The following is a 22,663-nucleotide window of genomic DNA, read 5'->3' as shown; positions in this document are numbered from 1 at the left end:
CTATGCTGTCCAGAGGTGCAGTGACCTCACATTCATCCGAGCAACTGGCTACTGCTGAATTGGTTGAATCATAAGCATCAGAAGCATTTGGTTCAGTGTCTACACTTGTAGTGGTCTCAGGATCTTGGGAGCTACATGCTAGCTCAGGTGCATTGCTAACCTTAGCTGAATTTGCAGTAGCATTTATAGAATTGCTTTCAGCAGATGTCTTTGTACTGAAGAAGCTGGAGATATTTGGAACACTCTCAAGTAAAACTGATTCCTTTTTTTTCTTTTCTTGCTGAATTTTTTTTCTAGCTCCTCCACTTAAACGTTTATGATCCATATTTCCCTTCTTTCTTTGCACATTGGCTCTTTTCCTATCACAACAGATAAACCAACTATGTGTGTGTGTGTGTGTGTGTGTGTGTGTGTGTGTGTGTGTGTGTGTGTGTGTGTGTGTGTGAGTTTGTTTGTGTGTTTATGATCGGTGCTGCTTCCTTCAAGTGTGTGAGGTGATTTAGAAAACTAGCAACCCAGCATCAACACTCCAAAGCAGAGAATAACAGCTTACTAGCATAGACAATTGAGAGCAGAGAATCAACTGATTCGTCTGATAGACAGCAGGAGAGCAGAGTGGTCAGTGATGATCGAATCAAGAAAATGTCTAAATGGCAAGGGAACAGACTGATTTGTACTGAGGAGAAAGAGAGAGAGAGCCAATTACAGTGAAATATATTCCAAAAGAGCCAAGTGACTAGCTGAAGGCAGGGACAAATGCCTTGGAGTGACCAACAAGAGTGCAAAGTACCAAATGGCAAAATGTGGAAAGACCAACAGGCAGATCTGCTTTTACCTCTTATCTTCACAACCAAAAAGTTGCTAAATGATGTTTTCAGTCGCTAGCCAGGTATGGCCAAAAGACGCGAAATCTAGCGGCAAAGTCGGTCAATCACACTGACAGTGAAACAAATATTTTGAAAAGATAATCATTGTACACCTTTGTGCACTTTAGTTTTCTATCTAAATATTTTCACAAAGGACACCAAGGCAGCTTGCTAGCTATGATGGGAGCAACAATGTCTGATAGACAGCAGGAGAGCAGAGTGGTCAGTGATGATCCAATCAAGAAAATGTCTAAATGGCAAGGGAACAGACTGATTTGTACTGAGGAGAAAGAGAGAGCCAAGTACAGTTAAATATATTCCAGAGCCAAGTGACTAACTGAAGGCAAAGACAACAGCCAGATACCTTAGCAGAGACCAACAAGAATTCAAAGTACCTAATAGCAAGATGGCGAGACCAACACAATAAATTGTATTAGGATTTAATTTATTAACGTTAATCTTAACAGCCAAAAAGTTGCTGAATAATGTTTGTAGTCGCTAGCCAGGTATGCCCAAAACAAGAGTCGCTAAACCTAGCAGCAAAGTTGCTTAATTGCAACACACTCTAGGATTCAGGGGAATTAAGGATAATAAAGATATTAATTGTACAACTTTTTGTACTTTTTTTCTAGTTTTTTGAGTCGCCAGCCATGTATGGCCAAAAGTCGCTAATTGAATGCCAACGTTGCTTAATCGCCAACACACTGGGACTCACTGAAGGACTGACTGAATAAAAAAGATAATTAAGATAATTGTGTACTTTTCTCTTCTGATATTTTCTCTAAGGACCCCAAGCTATCTGCAAGCAGCAATAATGTCTGACAGACAGGAGAGCAGAGTGGTCAGTGATGAATGGCAAGGGAACAGGCTGATTTGTACTGAGGAGAAAGAGAGAGAGAGAGCCAATTACAGTGAAATATATTCCAAAAGAGCCAAGTGACTAGCTGAAGGCAGGGACAAATGCCTTGGAGTGACCAAGAAGAGTGCAAAGTACCAAATGGCAAAATGTGGGAAGACCAACAGGAAGATCTGCTTTTACCACTTATCTTCACAACCAAAAAGTCGCTAAATGATGTTTTTAGTCGCTAGCCAGGTATGGCCAAAAGACGCGAAATCTAGCGGCAAAGTCGGTCAATCACACAGTGAAACAAATAATTTTAAAAAGATAGTAATCGTACAATGTCTTGTACTTTTGTCTTCTTTCTTAATATTTCTCAAAGGACACCAAAATGTCGCTATCTGCAGGCAGCTTGCTAGCTATGATGGCAGCAACAATGTACCATAGAGTGACTGACCAACAAGAGCTCAAAGTACCTAATGGCAAAATGTGGAGAGACAGACACAATAAATTGCATTAAGATGAAGAGAACTGTTGCTATTATTAATCTTAACATCAACCAGAAAGTCGCTAAATGTCACCAGCCAGGTATGGCCAAAAGTCGCTTAATTGGCCACACACAGTAACAGAGAAACTAACAAAAAAAAGATCATAAAGATAATAGTTGTACAACTGTGTGTACTTTTGTCTTCTTTCTAAATATTTTCCCAAAGGACACCAAAATGTTGCTATCTGCAGGCGGGAGCGTGCCTATGTTCCCCGGGTCCTATGTTCCCCGGGTCCTATGTTCCCCGGTTGTTCCTGGGTCTTTGTATGCGACCGGGGAACTTAGGACCCTTTTTCTAAAAAAGGGTCCTATGTTCCCTGCATTGTATCTGGCGAAATTGCGAAATTGTGCCCTGACCAAAACCATCCCTAAACCTAACCTGTCACAGGGCGTTGTGGAGCACTTTTTTTTGGCGAAATTGTGCCCTGACCAAAACTATCCCTAAACCTAACCTGTCACAGGGCGTTGTGGAGCACTTTTTTGGCGAAATTGTGCCCTGACCAAAACCATCCCTAAACCTAACCTGTCACAGGGCGTGCGGCAGCAGATAGAGCAACTCAAACGCGAACTTCCTTCCTTCGACAACTTAAACGCGTCTCTGTCATGCGTGTCTGCGTGCGTCTTACTTAGTCGCGCATTGGAAGCAGCGGGGAACATAGAACCCTTTTCTGGAAAAAGTGTTGTACGTTCCCCGCAGCGGGGAACATAGAACCCTTTTTTTTAAAAAGGGTCCTTAGTTCCCCGGTAGAGGGGAACATAGGACCCGGGTAACATAGGGACGGGGAACATAGGGATGACCCGCTGCAGGCAGCTTGCTAGCTATGATGGCAGCAACGATGTCTGCCAGACAGGAGAGAGTGGTCAGTGACGATCGAATCGAGAAAATGACAAAATGGGTCAAAGACCAAAAAGTTATTAACTGACAGCAGTGACAAATGTCAGACTGTAAACTTTCTCGAAAGAAAAGGACAAAATGGGAAGATGCTGATAATAACAGCAAAATGGAAAATATAAGAATTTCCAAGTAATGCTCAACTCAAGTGTGTGTGTGTGTGTGTGTGCGCGCGTTAAACTTCTTGTTGAATGATTTCAAATTATCTCTGAGTCTGAACTGAGGGAAAGGAAACCAAATTTTGAGCAGTCTCTCACGAGTTCAAAATACCAAATGAGGAGATTCTAAAAGAACAGACCGGTTTATGAAAGACTTGATGGGGGAGGGGCACAGCTAAGAATACTTGAGTGAGATTCTGTGATCCAAATTCGAGATAGAGCTTTTTGATAATGATAATTTGTCAGAGTAAGGTTGTGTAATCAAAATTTGAGAATGAGCTTTGTCAATCAATCAAGAATATTTGCATTAAGTTCTGTGATCAAAATTCAGAAACAACCTTTAATAATTGATAAAGAATATGTGAGTGAGGTTGTGTGATCCATCCAATTTGAGAATTAGCTTTGATAATAATGATTGAGAGCCTCTGGCCCTCTGTGGATCATGGCCGCGGGGCCAATTTTGCCTGGCCCCTTGGGGCCTCTGTGGGTCGTGGCCGCGGGGCCAAGTTGGCCTGGCCCCTTGGGGCCTCTGACCCTCTATGGATCGGGGCCAAGTTGGCCTGACCCCTCGGGGCCTCTGGCCCTCTATGGATCATGGCCGCGGGGCCAAGTTGGCCTGACCCCTTAGGACCTCAGGCCCTCTGTGGGTCGCGGCCGCGGGGCCAAGTTGACCTGGCCCCTTGGGGCCTCTTACCCTCTATGGATCGTGGCCGCGGGGCCAAGTTGACCTGGCCCCTTGGGGCCTCTGGCCTTCTGTGGCTCGCGGCCGCGGGGCCAAGTTGGCCTGGCCCTTTGGGGCCTCTGGCCTTCTGTGGGTCGTGGCCGCGGGGCCAAGTTGGCCTGGCCCCTTGGGGCCTCTGACCGTCTATGGATCGTGGCCGCGGGGCCAAGTTGACCTGGCCCCCTGGGGCCTCTGACCCTCTATGGATCGTGGCCGCGGGGCCAAGTTGGCCTGGCCCCTTGGGGCCTCTGACCGTCTATGGATCATGGCCGCGGGGCCATGTTGGCCTGGCCCCTTGGGGCCTCTGGCCCTCTGTGGGTCGCGGCCGCGGGGCCAAGTTGACCTGGCCCCTTGGGGCCTCTTACCCTCTATGGATCATGGCCGCGGGGCCAAGTTGGCCTGGCCCCTTGGGGCTTAAGATTATTATTTTTGCAAAAGTAGTTTTGCTTGGGTCGCGGCCGCGGGGCCAAGTTGGCCTGGCCCCTTGGGGCCTCTGGCCCCCTGGGCCTGGGCCCGGTAGGCCCGGTCATTAATCCACCTATGACTGTGGCAGTCACAGTAGATGAGCAATGATCATGAGTGTGTGCTTGTACAAATGTACATACGAGTATGGGCACAATTAAAAGGACAAAGAGGGCATGCCAGTCTGCACAGATGACTAGAGAGCAACTATGCCAACAAGTGTGTAGCTGCCAAATAATCCAGTGACAGCAATGCCGGCAGCAGTTTTCAAAGCGTGTATACACAAACATGCTGCCTGCAAAGAAGTGTTTTTTGCAGCCAATACTAACAGGCCTGCAGGCACCCTGAGCAAGCATTTGGCCTTTAGCTCTATAAAATAAACACAAACACATTGAGAGAACAAATATTTAAATTACAAACCAACTTGTGATAAATATTCAAGTTTTCTTAATCAAACAGCTCTTCATTATACACCTGGTTAGTGTAGTTTTCTAACTAAAGGAGTCTAGAACTCCGACATGGAGATGAGGATGTTTTGATTTGCCTTTGCATCAATTTCCTTCAATAGGTGCTTACAGTATTTCTTGGCCACCTTCAACAAATTGACAATTAATCTGGCTCTTGGTTGTGTTCACGCTAACAACAATTATAGATTTGTTCTTTGACTCAAACCAAAGCGTTATATCATACATTTGGTCCTGCTGTACCTATACTCACATAGCATGGCACACATAAACATGTGTGCCATGCTATGTGAGGTTTTTTTCCTCGGACTCAGTCTGGACCATTCCTGAGGGTCCAGCCTCAGACTGATATTTTTTTACTCTTCCCCCCTTTCCCAATGTCACCTTTTTCCCACCTTTTTAAGGAGCGCCCTAAGTGGCTGATCCGTTGGCGGTCCCGTCTTGTCTCCCTGTAACGTATGTCTGCTCTTAGCGGGATTGTGCCGAAAATGTAATTTCAGTTCTTATGTGTCTTGTACATGTTAAGAATGGACAAATAAAGCTGCTCTGCTCTGCTCTGCTCTCTGCTCTGCTCTGCTCTTTTGTTTGTGCAGCGTTCATATGTGTATCGTTTGTGTGTAGAAGACTTAATTTCTTGAACTGGAAAATGAGTGGCGAAAGTAATTGATTTATAGGGGTGTTCCGATGAAACTTTTTCCACTTCCTATATAATACAGATATTGGAGCTTTGGAGGGTTGACCAATACCAATATTAATACTATACGATATCAGCAGGAATTATAGTACATACTTGTATTCTTTTGTAGTGTGCAATGTTAGAACAGGTCTGATCAACTGGAATTACTCAGAACAATGACAGATTTATGCTTTTAAGTGGAGAGTTAATTTGTGTTTTGGTGACCCTTATGGTGACACACTAAGTTGAATGAAATGTAAATTGACACGTTTAATACTGGATACTTTCTAATATGCTTCTGCCTTGGAGACTTTGTATCTATATCTGCGACTATTATTAGATACTTGTTTATATTGACACGTGGAGTTTTAGACTGAAATATTGTTTAAGATCTAGCTTATGCGCTTAGCTGTTGTGTACAGTACCATAGCTGCCACCTTGTAGTAGCCTATAACCTATCATGTTTACCTTTTATAAATGACTTTACTCAAATGCAAGAAAATATCAAACTGGTGTAGTAATTGGGGGAAATTTAGGAGCTGGTTTGCAAAAGGTCTGCATGTACTAAAACATGTCCAAACCTGATAGCACACGCAAAGCTAATTTACTAAACGTGTGCAAAGTGGATTGCGTCTGTTTAAAGGTGCTCTTTGCAACTTCCTCACAGTAAAATTTTTCAAAGCATAAAAAATGACAAGAACACCGCCGGCTAACTTATGTTACCATTAGTGGTTTAACACAACACATTTATTTGACAATTGTCTATATTTTTCACAATTACAAAGTTTATGTAATTACAATTTTTACTGGCCCGAAATAAAAAAAATGATGTTTACAGCAATCACTCACCCTGTCTAGTCAACACGGAGAGCATGCACACATACAAATGCAGTCCAAGAGAAGCAACAAAGAATTTTATGTTGTTGTTATGATAGAATGTACATTCAATGACAGCTAACGCTAGCTATCCAAAATGGTATTATTAGCTAACAACACTTAAAGCAATTGCGCATGCATGTGTTACGTACATACCGAATTACGTCATTACATATGAGAAGCCATAACATGGCTTCTCACAGTGTAAAATACATTGGAAAGTTGGCGCCCTCTAGGCATCTGTGTAAATGTTGCAAACAACAAACAAAATAAGGTGTGCAATCTATTTTGCATCGCAAAACCCTCATCTAAATAAGGTGGTCTACACCACCAATTGCACACACAGTGTTAGTAGATCACACGCAACACGTCCACTCATAGTACACTTAATTCTATTTTTTTGCACACGCTGTTTAGCGTGTGGTATTTGGATCATAGTAAATCAGGCCCTTAGATTTTTACTTGCTGTTCAACTTTGCACAAGTAAAAGTGCAGCAGGACTACTTATATTGGGGATGGGTGATATGGCCTAAAATCTACCTGTATATTGCGATATATATTGCAGCCTCCTGCAATAACGATACATATCACAATATGTTATTTGGTGTACAAATGATAATAGAACCATTTCAAAATTGGTTACAAAGGCTCCTAATTTAGCTGCTGACATAGGCAGTAAGGTTGTGAATCTTAGAGCACAACACGATTTGATGAGATTCTTGGAGGTAAACATTTGATTCAGAATCAATTCTCGATTCAAAATCAATACTTTTTTTAATCATGATCATAGAACTGGGTGCCAGTTTTATGATTAACTACATTCTTCCATAATATACTCAGTGGCCTAGTGGTTAGAGTGTCCGCCTGGAGATCGGTAGGTTGTGGGTTCAAACCCTGGCAGAGTCATACTAAAGACTATAAAAATGGGACCCGTTGCCTCCCTGCTTGGCATTCAGCATCAAGGGTTGGAATTGGGGGTTAAATCACCAAAAATGATTCCCGGGCGCGGCACCGCTGCTGCCCACTGCTCCCCTCACCTCCCAGGGGGTGATCAAGGGGATGGGTCAAATGCAGAGGACAAATTTCACTACACCTAGTGTGTGTGTGACAATCATTGGTACTTTACTTTAAAATAAAGAGCTGTGGTAAATTTCTATATTACTTTAAAGAAAACAGTTTTTCTTTAATAAAATGCTACACAAACATTTAACAAAATCAAATAAAAAATAGGGCAACAAGAAAAGTATCCAACAATTCTCTTTTCTAAAATAAATGTGTACAGCAGATGTGATTTGCCTGAGTGGCTGGACAGGACGGATTAAATAAATAAATAATTTTAATCGACTTTTGTTTTTAATTAACGAAGAATCGTTACGAATAAGAATCACAATTATTTCGAAAATCTTTTTTTTGACACCTCTAACAGACACTAACACACATATTAACTACTTTATGATTAATTAACTGGTTAGTTTCTGTTGTAACATGGTTCTATCAACACTTTGGTTGAAGTGTAATAAGCACTTATTCTTCTGATGTTTGTATGATACTTTACATTTTGGGCAATACTGCAAATTTGGTTATCAATCTATACCAAGTAGTTATAGGGGCAGTATTGGTCAGACAAATACTGATACCTAAAACTTTCAAGATCATTGAATGATTTATCCTTTTTTTTTTTTTTTTTTTTTTTTTTTTTTAGATACCCATATCGGCTGTTCAGATTTACTTTACAAAAGAGAAGTGTAGGATACTTCTCTTGTTGCCTTACTTGTATTTTGACTTTATTAAATGTATTTATATTATCATTTGGTGCAGCCGGGCCGGAGCAGGAGGGGATAGAAAGAGAGAAAAAGGAAGACAGAGGGGGGAATTGGGGGGACAAGAGGGGGATTAGACAGAGAGACAAAAACAACAACAGCAAACACAACAACAACAACAACAGAGCAACATCAGCAAATACGACATGTACAAATATGATGGTAAAAGTAATAGCAAATAAGCAGTTAGCGAAAATTTAAAAAAAAATACAGAACTGAGCATTATTACACTAAAAATGGAGCAATATGAATACCAATAGAAATAGTGCTATTGATAATAAACAATACCAGTACTTTACCTTTATTATCAACAATACAATTGTTCAAATGCAACAATGCATATACGTAATGATAACTTCAGATACGAAAGAATGCAGAAAAATGGAGGGGAAGAAAGAGAAGCAACCTTAACCTTGTAGATTGTTATAGTAACAATAGGTTAAGCTTTGTCAGTGTGCCATGTGTTATACCCAGTTTACCCTAGGGCAACAACGTTAATATATGTTTGATGAAACGTGATTATGTGCATGAGTGTATGTGTGCATATGTACTTGTATATGTACAGTATGTGTATGTGTGCTTGTACAGTGAATGTATATGTACAGAATGTGTATATGTGTGTACAGCGAATGTATATGTACAGTATGTGTATACAGTATGTGTGTTTGAACAGTGAATGTATATGTACAGTATGTGTAAATGTGTGTTTGTACAGTGAATGTATATGTACAGTATATGTATGTGTGTGTTTGTACAGTGGATGTATGTGTAGTAGGTGTATGTGTGTGTTTGTACAGTGAGTGTATATGTACAGTATGTGTATATGTATGTTTTTACAGTGAATGTATATGTACAGTATGTGTATACAGTATGTTTGTATAATGAATGTGCGTGTGGATGTACGAACTTTGAGTGTGTAAATATGTACTGTATTTATTTGTACATGTATGTGGGAGCGTAGGTACCTATGTATGTCTGTATGTATGTGTGTGAGTATATGTGAATTTGCATGTACAATACATTTGACTCCCAGTGTGTGCGGGAGCCAGAGTACGGCCCCAGCCTCCCCGAGAACCCATCCCACAAACTGATTTATACTTTAAATACAATTATAATCGGACAAACACACAGGATGGCTGTGTAACAATAGCAATTAAAGATTTACAATTATTTCCTATAACTGGCTCTGATTTAAATAATTCGTTTTTGCCCCTAAAGCTCTCCTATATCTAGGGACTAATTTCCTGAGTCTGTAAAGAATAACAAAAACAACAAATGATTTCTGATCTAACCACTGTGGTATTGACCTGATACTATCATTACTGTCAATATTTGGATCGGTCCGCTCACCTTTGTTTACATTCAAGAGCTCTAGGTTGCGGTTAGCATACCTCCCACCGTGTGTAATGTAGCATGTTTAACTATTCCTTGTTCCTAGGGATGATATGAGGAATGTAAGAAACTTTATTTAGTTTTTGCCACCATGGAGGTTGAGGATTACTGACTTTGACGTGGCTTGCACAGTGGAGGGACATTAGCCACTGGCAAGAATGCTACAGTGTGAGGATGCGTTAGTTTGCTTGTCAATGTCAAATTTGCTAGAATGTGTCAACATACATTATCACAATATAACGATAGTATTAAAAGCTCTGTCGTTGGGAAAAATTAATATAGTTTATAATCATATATATTCTATATCGCACAACCCTATCTTGTATTAGATTTTAGATGCAAGTCGATATCATCCTATACTTGTTTTTTTGTTATTTTGGACTGATGTCAATATTGAATCGGTACACCCCTACTGATTTCCATAACATATGCTCTTCCTTAACACTTATTAATGTATGGTATGTTTTTAACTGCTTATGTGTTATAGTCTCCCCTGTGATGTGAGAATGGCAAACAAATCAATGAAGATTTACCAGGAAATACGACACTGATGCATTAATTGTGTTAAAACCGTGAGGTGTTGCATGCTGATCAATGGGCTAATTTGGTAATTAGGACATAGAATGGAAGATGGATGGACCGACTGGATTTTTGGTTCATAACTTGCATGTTGCACAGACAGAAGTAGGGTCTTGTAACTATGAAATTCTTCCTAAGCCCACATTACTTTGCGTTGCTCTGGTATTTTGATATTTTCTAGTTCATCTCAGAAGACAAAATGCTTATTTTTCAGGTCAAGTCAGGGTTTCTAAACCAACCTGAAGACGTCTACTGTCCAGCAATGAGAGGAGTGTAAAAGACTAATGTGCCAAGATTCGTTCTTCTCAGTCCTCTGGAAGTAGGTCAGGGGAAATCTTGAATTAAATGTTATTTACCCAATTATTGCTGAAACCTATAGAAACTTTAGATTGTCTTTTATTGACTTCAACTTTACACACGATTTATAAAACTACTGGTGCCAGGTGTAACACTAAAAGAGAAGCATCTTCCATGAATTATTGTCAAAGCATCTGTATTCTATTAGGTTTTTGCTTGTCACAGTTGCAATAAAAATCTTCGAAAATCTTCATAATTGGTGGAAGGCTCAAAAAGGCTTGTAATTACATTGCGGAGGAAATAGAAACTGAGGAGGTTATTGAGTTCCTTCCTGAAATCTCATGGATGTTTTACCAAATCAAACACACAAACACCTTTCAGTTGACACATTAGATAATGCTCCCTTCCAAGCACACTTCCTCTGCCTGGAATACTGTAATTGCTGCATGCCGGTGAGTTATACCATTCATTAAATCTTCTAAATATCTGACACAGCATCACTTTGAAAGGCTTAATTTCTATGCAGTCACAGCACTTAATTCTGTTTCTACTCCATGGAGAGCTGCAGAATATGCTCGTGTTCTCAAAGGCATGACCCAAATAGATAAGTAGTAAATGAACAGGAGCCTTTCTTTCAAAATGCAGAGCTGGGAGTAGAGAAAGGTGGGAAGGTGTTGAAATTGGAACAGTGGTGAGAGTGATGATGAGGGAAGGCGACATCGATATTCTGACTAACTTGCCAAACCAGATATTCCCCATATTCCTAAATACCAGCAACTAAATTATTGGGGGGTATAACCGGGCTATGTGGTGTGTCTAAAGATTTGCCCATGTAGACAGCGCACCTGAAGGGAACTGCTCACATTCAGAGCCACAGGAGGTCAATTAAGATGATTCTACATGAAAAATATAAGATCTCCACAAAAACTTTAAATTATTAAAATGATCTTTGTGTAAATTCCTCTGTGTACCCTCACAAACAGCACAATAACATGCAACTCATTACACTAACCATTTGAGTTAGCCAATACAAATATACTATAATGACTGAGCGCAAACTAGAAACAAAAAAGTAAACTTTTATTACTGACAGACAAGATAATAATAGTAACAACCCCTCTTCACAAAGCTGCACAAATGACCAGCCTTTTCCAAAAGTGACTTCATAAAGGGTTGAGAATTTGGCATATGGGATTAATGTGACTCCACAGGCCACAGTGCAGGTGTGTTAGCCAGATCGCGCGCACGCACGCGATTCACACACGCACGCAGGCGAGCATGCACACACAAACACACCCACACACACAAAACAATACCAATCACATGATCTGCCACTTGTGAATGACTGGGATGTATTCCTGCACTCCTTTTGAAACAGTGTGCCCTCAGTGTTAACATGTCAATTATAGATGTTGTGCACAACTGTTTGAATATATTTTTTCTGTGTTTTGAAATAAAAATAATAATTAAATAGCACATTACAAAAGCACAACGAAAATAACCTGAAACGATTGCATTGAGTGGAATAACAACCCAATAATATATTTTTCTAGTAAATAATGAATGCAGAATATTACACACACATCACATCCCATCCACAAAAGTGTATTTTATTCTTCGATATGCCCTTAGAATTACAGGTTATTTTCAGGGCTGTCAAAAGATTCAAATATTTAATCGCAATTAATTGCATTTTGTCCAAAGTTACTTTGTAATTAGTTGCAATAATCGCAGATAGATTTACGTTTTTATCTTCAATAAGTGCTCATTTTAATTTTTTTATTACTATCAATGTTTGACTGGTAATTTGTTTAATTTATGAAAATGTTTTAGTGTTAAACATTTTGCTTTAAAAAAAGCTTAACACAAAATGGACATAAACATTCTTTTACTGTCAGTAAAAAAAAAAGACCTGAGTATGCTGGTGTCATGCCAGATTTTGTATCAGCGACAGAATTTGCATCCCCTGTTGCTAAAACGCTTGCATTCAGACGGGTGGAGCTGCACGACCAGCTCAGCAAATTAATAACTGAAAATGTGAATTGTTACAATCATGCTTCAATTGTCAAAGATGTTTGGTCATGCAATTAATCTGTGATTGAAAAAATAGTGTCAAAGGAAATTTTCGTTAACTCGTTATCGCATTAACTTTGACAGGCCAAGGTATTTCATTGCTTCTTGACCTTTTTTTCTGTCCTCGACAACGTGGCGTCATTCTGAATGGTAAACGTTCTTATCACTGTGCTGTTAAACACCCAGACTATGTACCATGTTTATGTGCAACTGTGTGTGTTTAACAGGTGTAGAACCACACGCCTTTGGGTCAACATTATTTCGTGTAAATTGTCAAGTCTGTATGTAGGGTGTAGACTCACTTTATTTGAGTTTGACTTTGAAGGATAGATTAACAAGTCAGCTGCCTGCAGACATGAGTTATATGGGAACACATATACACATACTGTATAAAGGCAGCACTTTAATTTTACTGACATGAAGCTCAAGGTTATCAATACTTTACTAGTGTATGGGATTATGCATCAGCGGTGTGGTCAACATACCGTCACTTTCTCTAAATCAGCTTCTGAAGAGGTGGGAGAGAGGGGGCTGATGGGACTGAGGGAAGGAGAGCTTCCAACACTGGAGACGTACTCAGGATCAGGAACATACAAAACCTGCAAACAATACATGTCTGTGTTTACACAGACGTTGCCTTTGCGCAAACACGCATGTGCACCTCAGGTGCATGCATGCACAAGAGAAGATTGGGGAGGACATATGCGTCTATAAACATTGCCTAACTACTGTATATATATTACAAGTTGGTAATCAGTACGAACACATTTGAAGTTAAATAGATGAACTGGAATGTGTCAACACGGTTCATACACTACTAAATGTGCAATTAATATTAGTTGAAAAGGGAAGTGTAAATATAAAATAAAGATTAAACAAAGAAATAGAAACGAAGCAAAACGAAAAAGTTTGTATAGGATTTAATATACTGTACATGGCATACTAATAAAACTGCACAAAAAATGTGCCTCCCAATTCATACTAACATGCGATTTCAAGGCTAAATAGGGGGGGGAAAAACGGCTGCATCAAAAACTAACGCTGCCCTTTCACAAAAGGACTCAGGCTCAGACTCAGGCTCAGACTCAGGCTCAGACTCAGACATGACAGCCGACACATCCTCCTTACTTTCTCCATCGCTGAGTGAGCCTTGCCGGCCAGAGCAGCAATATTAACTTGCCCTGGCAGACTTGCTATTAGGGATGGGCAATATGGCCTACAATCTATACCGCGATTTATATTGGAGCCTTCTGAGACAACTATATATCCATCATGATATGATATTTGTTATGTAAATGATAAAAACAGGCTACAAAAGGCTCCTAATTTGGCTGCTGATGTACACGGTAACATATTGCGTAATTTATAGTTGTATTATTTTCTCAAAACTAATATTATTCTACTAGCTAATTTATTATTAATATCTGCTTACTTTCTGTTGTAACATGGTTCTAGCTACACTTCTGTTAAAATGTTTTAAGCACTTATTATTATTATTATTTTGGGCGATACTACAAATGTGGGTATCGACCCAATACCAAGTAGTTACAGGACAGTATCGGTCATATCAATACTGTTACTGATACTTATAATTTTTAAAGTCATTGAATGATTGAAATTTTGATTACAATTACAATCAGACAAAAACACAAGATGGCAGTGTAACAATATAATTTAAATATTTAAATTATTTTTTACTATTGGCTGTGATTTAAATCCTTTGGTTAAGCCCTACATTGTCCATCGACTTTTTTTCTAAGTTTGTAAACAATGACAAACATGTCAAAATATTTTTTTGATAATAAAAAATATCGATGCACAATGCAACTACTGTAGTAGCATCGCCAATATACTGATACTATACTTGCTATCGTTACTGTTATTTGTATCAACCTGCCGACCTTTGTTTACATTCAAGAGCTCTAGCTTGCGGTTAGCATATCCTCTTTAGGTGTGTCGTATAGCATGTTTAGCTATTCCTCGTACTCCAGGGATAATTGATATTTGTAAAAAAACAGTTTATTTGGCACCATGATGGAGATAATTACTAACTTGGAAGTGGCTTTGCACTGTGTAGGGACATTAGCTGCTGGCGAGGTGCGCTGAGGACGCGTTCGTTTGCTTGTCGTGCTCAAATTTGCGGAAGACACAGCTAAAACTTTAATCAGCATGCATAGGGGTGTAACGGAAAACGGTATATTGAAAAACTGCGGTAAAATTCCAGGCGGTAAATAATACTGTTTACATTTTTAATTATCGAAAAACTGTCATTTAATTATGCATTTTAGAAACTTCCTGGAAACAGAGTCGCAGCAGCGCCGGCGCCTGCACACTCGTGCCGTTTGGCTTTAAAAAAAACATGGCGGCAACTATACGACCTTTCTCCGGAGATTTTCTCTAGTAAACGAAGTTGATCGCTTTGTTTTACTTCATTTCACTCGCTTCCACTTCCGTGGAGTCTCGGCATGTCTTGTAGAGCGCACTTCTGTTATTAGATGCCGACATGTGTGGACAATATTGAAGACAGACACATTTGTGGCACACAAAAATGTACATCGGGGAAGAAAAATATTTGATGTTGCAGTTTCATTTTGAAAGTGCAACACAGCCACACAAAAATGTACATCGGGGAAGAAAAATATTTGATGTTGCAGTTTCATTTTGAAAGTGCAACAGAGCCACACAAAAATGTACATCGGGGAAGAAAAATATTTGATGTTGCGGTTTCATTTTGAAAGTGCAACACAGCATCCTTCACTCACTTCATTGGCCAAACTGCTTTGTGATTTATATAGATATCAAAAAGTAAACATGTTTTTTTACATTACATGTGGGTTTTTTCCGTTTCACAAAGTTATTATTTTAAAAACTATTCATGTGACATAGCATTTTGTTAATGTTTTATGATATATAGTCAATTCCTATACAACATATTTCTGTTTCAACTCTTAACGGATATGTCCCGATACATGTATATACATGTACATACATTTAGTATATGTAAATGTACATAAATTTAAAAAATACCTCTCTCTATTAAAATGTAAAAATAGAGATAAAAGCATTATGTAATGAGAAAAAGCTGACAAGTTGATACTATTGATGAACAAAAAACCAAACATTTGTCTAACTATATGGATAACGTTTATCTAAAGCCTATTTATTAGACATTACAAATTACATGAAGGTGTCGCATTCACACCACAACACTGTTTGACCTAACATAATGAATAATCGTGATTTCAATATTGATAAAAAAAATGTGATTATTATTTTACCATAATCCTGCAGCTCTATGTTAAGACCAGATCTCATTCATGATCAATATTTTTATCTATATGGACAAAAAGCACAGTTACATCTCATGGCCGTCAGGTGCCATCTTGCAAAATTCTTACATTTGATCATATTTTATGTCCATAAGATGCTATGTTGCACAATTTTCACATGTATTTTTATTTATGTTATTATTTAGTTTTTGCCATATTTCTTTGTTTACATTGCTTTTGTTGCTTTCATATGCACTTTCAATTTCTACTTGAGGTATATGAAACTGTATTCTTATCAACAACAATGTTTATTCTACAAAGGAAATCATTTTGAATGTGTTAGGTTTTTTTTTTATTTTAAACTTGGTATAAGTACTTTTAATTTTTTTTAGCACATTTAAAAATACCTCGATAATAATGATAACCGTGATGATTTTGCTCACAATAACCGTGATAAGAAATTTTCATACCGTGTCATCCCTACGCATGCATTATCACAATTAAAAAATAGAATTAAATGCTCTATCGTCAGCCATATGTATATCATTTGGAGTGCATCTGGAAAGTATTCACAGCACTTCACTTTTTACACATTTTGTTATGTTACAGCCTTATTCTAAAATGGAGTAAAATAATTTTTGTTCTCAAAATTATACAGACAATATCCCATAATGCCAATATGAATTTTTTTTTTTTTATGTTTGCAAATGTATTGGAAATAAAAAAACAAAACATGTACGTAAGTATTCACAGCCTTTCCTCAATACTTTATTGATGCACCTTTGGCACCAATTACAGCCTCAAGTCATTTTGAATACGATGCCACAAGTTTGGCAGACCTATCTTTGGGCAGTTTCGTCTATTCCTCTTCTTAGCACCTCTCAAGCTCCATTGAGTTGGATGGGAAGCGTTGGTTTTCATCCAGGATGTCTCTGTACATTGCTGCATTCATCTTTCCTTCTACTCTGACTAGTCTCCTAGTTCCTGCCGCTGAAAACCATCCCCACAGCATGATGCTGCCACCACGTTTCACTGCAAGGATGGTATTGGCCTGGTGATGAGCGGTGCCTGGTTTCCTCCAAACATGACGCCTGGCATGCACGCCAAAGAGTACAATCTTTGTCTCATCAGACCGGAGAATTTTGTTTCTCATGGTCAGAGTCTTACAGGTGCATTTTGGCAAACTTTTCACTAAGAAATTGATTCCGTCTGGCCACGATACCATATAGGCCTGATTGGTGGTTTGCTGCAGAGATGGTTTTCCTTCTGGAAGGTTCTCCTCTCTCCACGGAGGAATGCTGTAGCTATGACAGAGTGACCCATCAAGTTTTTGGTCACCCTTTTTAGACCAGTTGATCTGCTGTTTCTTTTCTTTTCTCCTCTGCCCCCCTCTCCCTTGTGGAGGGGGGGACACAGGTCCGGTGGCCATGGATGAAGTGCTGGTTGTCCAGAGTCGGGACCCTGGGTGGACCGCTCACCTGTTGGGGACATCTCTGCGCTGCTGTCTCCGCTCGAGATGGTCTCCTGCTGGCCCACTATGGACTGGACTCTCACTATTATGTTAGATCTACTATAAACTGGACTTTCACAATATTATGTCAGATCCACTCGACGTCCATTGCATCCGGTATCCCCTAGAGGGGATGGGGGGGGTTTACCCACATATGCGGTCCTCTCCAAGGTTTCTCATAGTCATTCACATCGACGTCCCATTGGTGTTGTGAGTTTTTCCTTGCCCTTATGTGGGCTCTGTACCACGGATGTCATTGAGCCCTTTGAGACACTTGTGATTTAGGGCTATATAAATAAACATTGATTGATTGACCTTCTTGACTAGACGAAAATGAATGCAGCAATGTACAGAGACATCCTGGATGAAAACCAATGCTTCCCATCCAACCTGATGGAGCTTGAGAGGTGCTGCAAAGAGGAATGGGTAAAGAGGAATGCCCAAAGATAGGTTTGCCATGCTTGCGGCGTCGTATTCAAAAAGACTTAAAGCTGTAATTGCTGCCAAAGACGCATAAACAAAGCACTGAGCAAATGCTGTGAACACTTGTGTTCCTGAGATTTTTAATTATTTTAATTTTTAATAAATTTGCCAATTTAAAGAAAAAAAACTTTTCACGTTGTCATTATGAGGTAATATTTGTAGAATTTTGAGAACAAAAATGAATATATTCCATTTTGGAATAAGGCTGTAACAACAACATGTGGAAAAAGTGAAGCGCTGTGAATACTTCCTGGATGTTTGTATATACTCTATATTGCGTAAGATTAGGATTAATCAATTGACTTTTCTTTTGACTTGTCCTTTATTATGTGCATGAATGTATAGTGGGGTGATCATGCGTGCCACTTTTTTTAATGTGATGGATTATTTTTTCTCTTTAATTGCATTAAAACATTCCTCATTGTACTCCCGGAACCTGCCATAATATCAGCAGAAAGACTGTTGGGGGATTTTTCTTTTTAAACGCAGAACAAGACAATGACAAGTCTAATAATACTAAAAATAGTGTGATTTCTTAAAAAAATAAAACAATAAAGAAAAACCTTGGCCGAGGTAAACCAAATGGCTGTTTGGGTATGAGAAAGGGAACTATATACTATTGGCTGAAACAGGGAACGTTCTGCTAATCTGGCTTTCTTCTTTTTTATATTGTCATGTACTAGTTGTATACTATGAGTAGGCAAAGATGCACAACATAAGGCCTGTTTTATTGTGAATAGCTTCAGTATGTGTAGCGTGCACCCTGACTACTTTACTACTCACAAACAAATGGTGGGATAAAGGTGAGTGAAAAGTGTGAATTGAGTTGGGATATTATGAAATCGGGCAGTGAGTGAATGGCCGCGATCGTAATTTTGATGCAAGACAGTGATGAAGGGATGGTTCACGTTATATTTGTGAAGGCGTGCACGGCGTGTTCACACCTGGCCAGGCACAACTGCCCTGGAGAATAGCTTGTTCAGCTGAACCAGCTCGTTGGGTGTGGTGTCAAACTTCAGAGCAATGCTGTTCAATGTGTCCCGTAATTCCACCTGGACCAAAAGAAAGGACAGAATATCACATGATAGCTTTCTTTTTTTTTTAGGGCATTTCCATAAAGATCTGAGATTGGAAAGCAAAATAAAAAACAATTATTACTTTGACAATGGCTTTTTCTACTTTCATGCTTGAGTTTGCAAAGTTATGCAAATTGAGATTGTTGACCGGGAAAAAGGTTCTCATGGGATGCACAGCTACTGGCAAAAATATGAAGCGACATAAATGTCAGCAGCAATCTTGTGTTATGTTTTTAACCATAAGGCATCGTCAGTGAGATAAAAAAAACTAAAACAAAAAAACATTAGGGTTACAGAAGTATACATCCAAAAGAATTTACTTAAAAGAATGTGTATTGTGTGTTTTATGTGATGGATTTATGTGTCCTTCTGTGCTTACATGGACTCTATGGGTACAGCTTCCTCACACAATTCAAAAACATGTATTAGTGTGTGTGTCTATCCCAGCAACATAATAGATTTATCAGCCTTCAAATACATGGGGCAGCCATGTACGATATGCCCTGATAAAACCAAATACTCTAAGTAACAAAAATCTATGAAAATGCATACAAAATGCATACAATAAGTCAAGGCTGAAAAAAAAGTTACAGGATAGGTTGCCTTTGGAGAAGCAGCATCTCACTTTTTGGTATCAGTGATTTGGACATGGTAGGTAAGTTGTGTTTATAGCGAGTATAGTATCACTGTGTAATTTATCTCAATTTAGTTATTATATTGAGAGATCAGCTGTTGCACCCTGCAGAGTGACCCAGGTGCATTTAAATGTCCCCACCAGTTAACAGGCAGACAGCAGAGAGGTGCTTGCCTGAACCAGTGAAGCTTCTAACATGCCCAGTGGGAGGTTCTACTCTCCAAATGAGGATGACAACCATGTCTGTGTGAGAAATATTGTATAAATAAATAAAAAAAAGTTCAAGGGGAAAGAAACCATCAGAAGCAGACAGGCAGAGCAATGCATAATCAGAGAAGGTTACTGGCAATTTGTTTGTAAGTAACAGTCATGTACATGTGTTTTGCCGTTTAGAGATTGAGTACGTGCATGGTGCATGGGAACTTCAACATAGTAGTCATGACTGATTGTTGCCAGACATTTATTCCTGGACAAACACACACAAACATAGACTGTATAGTCGGTCACAGGACGATGGCTAACCAGAGGGGAATCACGAGAGACAAGCTGGAACATTAGTGATGCAGATTCATTGGACTGTCACACATGAAGCGGTTGGGGATCATGTCTACGGCCGTCCTAAGAGACACATTAAATTCAATATTGACACGGTGGAGAGGAGCACACATCCCAGTCAGAGGTCAGGAGCTATTTTGGTTCCAATTTGGTTTCATATATTGATGTGGCTCTGGGTGATAAAGTGCCAATTATTAAAAATGTACTAGATACTGGGTCTTTGCAGAGGGACCACTTTTCTTGTCTACAGTACACATTTTATATTAGGATTTGGGGGACGATAACTTATGAGTGAGTTTAAATAAACTAAAAATGGTTCCAATCATGTCAAGAAGCATGATATGAGAAGGAAACATATTAGATAAGTTTAGAAGGGAAAAAAATGTCCTTTTCCATTGATTGAGCCTACTAGAATAATTATAGGGAACCTATGACAAATGTAATCTTTTCGGATTTATGAATGTTGTTATGTTGTTGAATATGCGTGTTAAAAGATGCCAAATCTTAAAATAATAAGGTTCTTGCATTGCTTGCACATGGTTTTGGATGACTCTGTTTGCGGGCGTTTTGTAGTCTGGCTACGTCAACACGTCAGTAAACAATAAAGGGGTACTATTAGGCAAAACCAACTTTTCTTACTTGTTGGTACCGGTCTTTCTGTATTTGGGATCCCAACAATTTCAATTCAAACCACATAGGCATGGCGGAGATATTTATAAAACAAATTGGAGACTTGCCTTGGTTACGTCAGTGGATACCTCTATATATGGTAGTGGTTTACCTGATGAGCTTTGTGTGAGTCTGCAATTTTTTATCCATTGCAGTCCAAAGGTTTCTTATTTCTCTCTATCCTCTTGTTGTGGGACAGACTGGCTCGTACATGCATATGCATCCTTCACTGTAGCGTACAGTTCTAACTTATATCTGTCAGTAGACTCGATATGGAAGCGCTTAAAACGACAACATGGCTGACGGGAAGAAGACAGTCAAACAGACAGGGGCTTGGACTGGAAGTGGGTGTCGGCACGTAATTTAAGACCGTTGACAAAATGGCGTATTTCGAAGAGACAGTCAGAAAGTGGCTTGAAAATAGTCTGTAAAACAACATCGATGAACATTTTTGACGAAAGCATCACCATTAGATGTTATTTAGATCACAAGAAAGTGTTTTAAATGTAGAACAAATATATATAATATGACCCCTTTAAGTAAGGCTCTCAGCCAGAGGTGGAGGAGCGCCTCCCCTTTTGCTTCAGGCTATGAGGAAAAACACAAAAAAGGTAGGATAAAGTATTATTTTAATCTAATTTGCATGCACATAACACAGACGTGCAACATGCAGCAACATATAGGTTTGATAAAAGCAGCTTTTTTATGCAGAATCTAAATCGATCGGCGAGTGTGCAGGTGAATCTGTATATTGTTTACGAAGTTTATTTTAGACAGTGTCTGGGGAAAAAAATGCGCAGACGACTTTAAAGGCCTACTGAAATGCAATTTTCTTATTTAAACGGGGATAGCAGGTCCATTCTATGTGTCATACTTGATCATTTCGCGATATTGCCATATTTTTGCTGAAAGGATTTAGTAGAGAACATCGACGATAAAGTTTGCAACTTTTGGTCGCTGATAAAAAAGCCTTGCCTGTACCGGAAGTAGCAGACGATATGCGCGTGACGTCACCGGTTGTGGAGCTCCTCACATCTGCACATTGTTTACAATCATGGCCACCAGCAGCGAGACCAATTCGGACCTAGAAAGCGACGATTTCCCCATTAATTTGAGCGAGGATGAAAGATTCGTGGATGAGGAAAGTGAGAGTGAAGGACTGGAAGGCAGTGGAAGCGATTCAGATAGGGAAGATGCTGTGAGAGGCGGGTGGGACCTGATATTCAGCTGGGAATGACTAAAACAGTAAATAAACACAAGACATATACAGTATATACTCTATTAGCCACAACACAACCAGGCTTATATTTAATATGCCACAAATGAATCCCGCATAACAAACACCTGCTCCTCCCGTCCATATAACGCGCCAATAAAAATCAAGCACCCGCACAACACACTCAATCCCACAGCCCAAAGTACCGTTCACCTCCCCAAAGTTCATACAGCACATATATTTCCCCAAAGTTACGTATGTGACATGCACATAGCGGCACGCACGCACAGGCAAGCGATCAAATGTTTGGAAGCCGCAGCTGTGTACTCACGGTACTGCGTCTGCGTATCCAACTCAAAGTCCTCCTGGTAAGAGTCTCTGTTGTCCCAGTTCTCCACAGGCCAACGGTAAAGCTTAACTGTCATCTTTCGGGAATGTAAAAAATGAAACATCGGCTGTGTTTGTGTTGCTGCAGCCGGCCGAAATATACCGCTTCCCACCTACAGCTTTCTTCTTTGCTGTCTCCATTGTTCATTGAACAAATTGCAAAAGATTCACCAACACAGATGTCCAGAATACGGTGTAATTTT

The 22,663-nt window shown here is 39.5% G+C and overlaps 1 protein-coding gene across 4 annotated transcripts in view; it reads right to left on the bottom strand.

The window, feature by feature from the left end:
- The window catches only part of oxr1a (oxidation resistance 1a), a 341,369-nt gene that overhangs the window by 63,332 nt on the left and 255,374 nt on the right, over positions 1-22,663 (bottom strand). For all 4 annotated transcript variants that reach the window (XM_062063682.1, XM_062063681.1, XM_062063683.1 and 1 more), the window contains 2 exons: positions 18,868-18,975; positions 13,147-13,260 (listed from right to left, as the gene is read on the bottom strand). In XM_062063682.1, the coding sequence (XP_061919666.1) occupies positions 13,147-13,260; positions 18,868-18,975 (222 nt within the window). The remainder of the gene's footprint in view (positions 1-13,146; positions 13,261-18,867; positions 18,976-22,663) is intronic.

Source organism: Entelurus aequoreus, linkage group LG11 (genome assembly GCF_033978785.1).
Source record: "Entelurus aequoreus isolate RoL-2023_Sb linkage group LG11, RoL_Eaeq_v1.1, whole genome shotgun sequence".
NCBI lineage: Eukaryota > Metazoa > Chordata > Actinopteri > Syngnathiformes > Syngnathidae > Entelurus > Entelurus aequoreus.
Note: the sequence above shows the minus strand (reverse complement) of the source record. Positions and strands in the feature narration are given on the sequence as shown.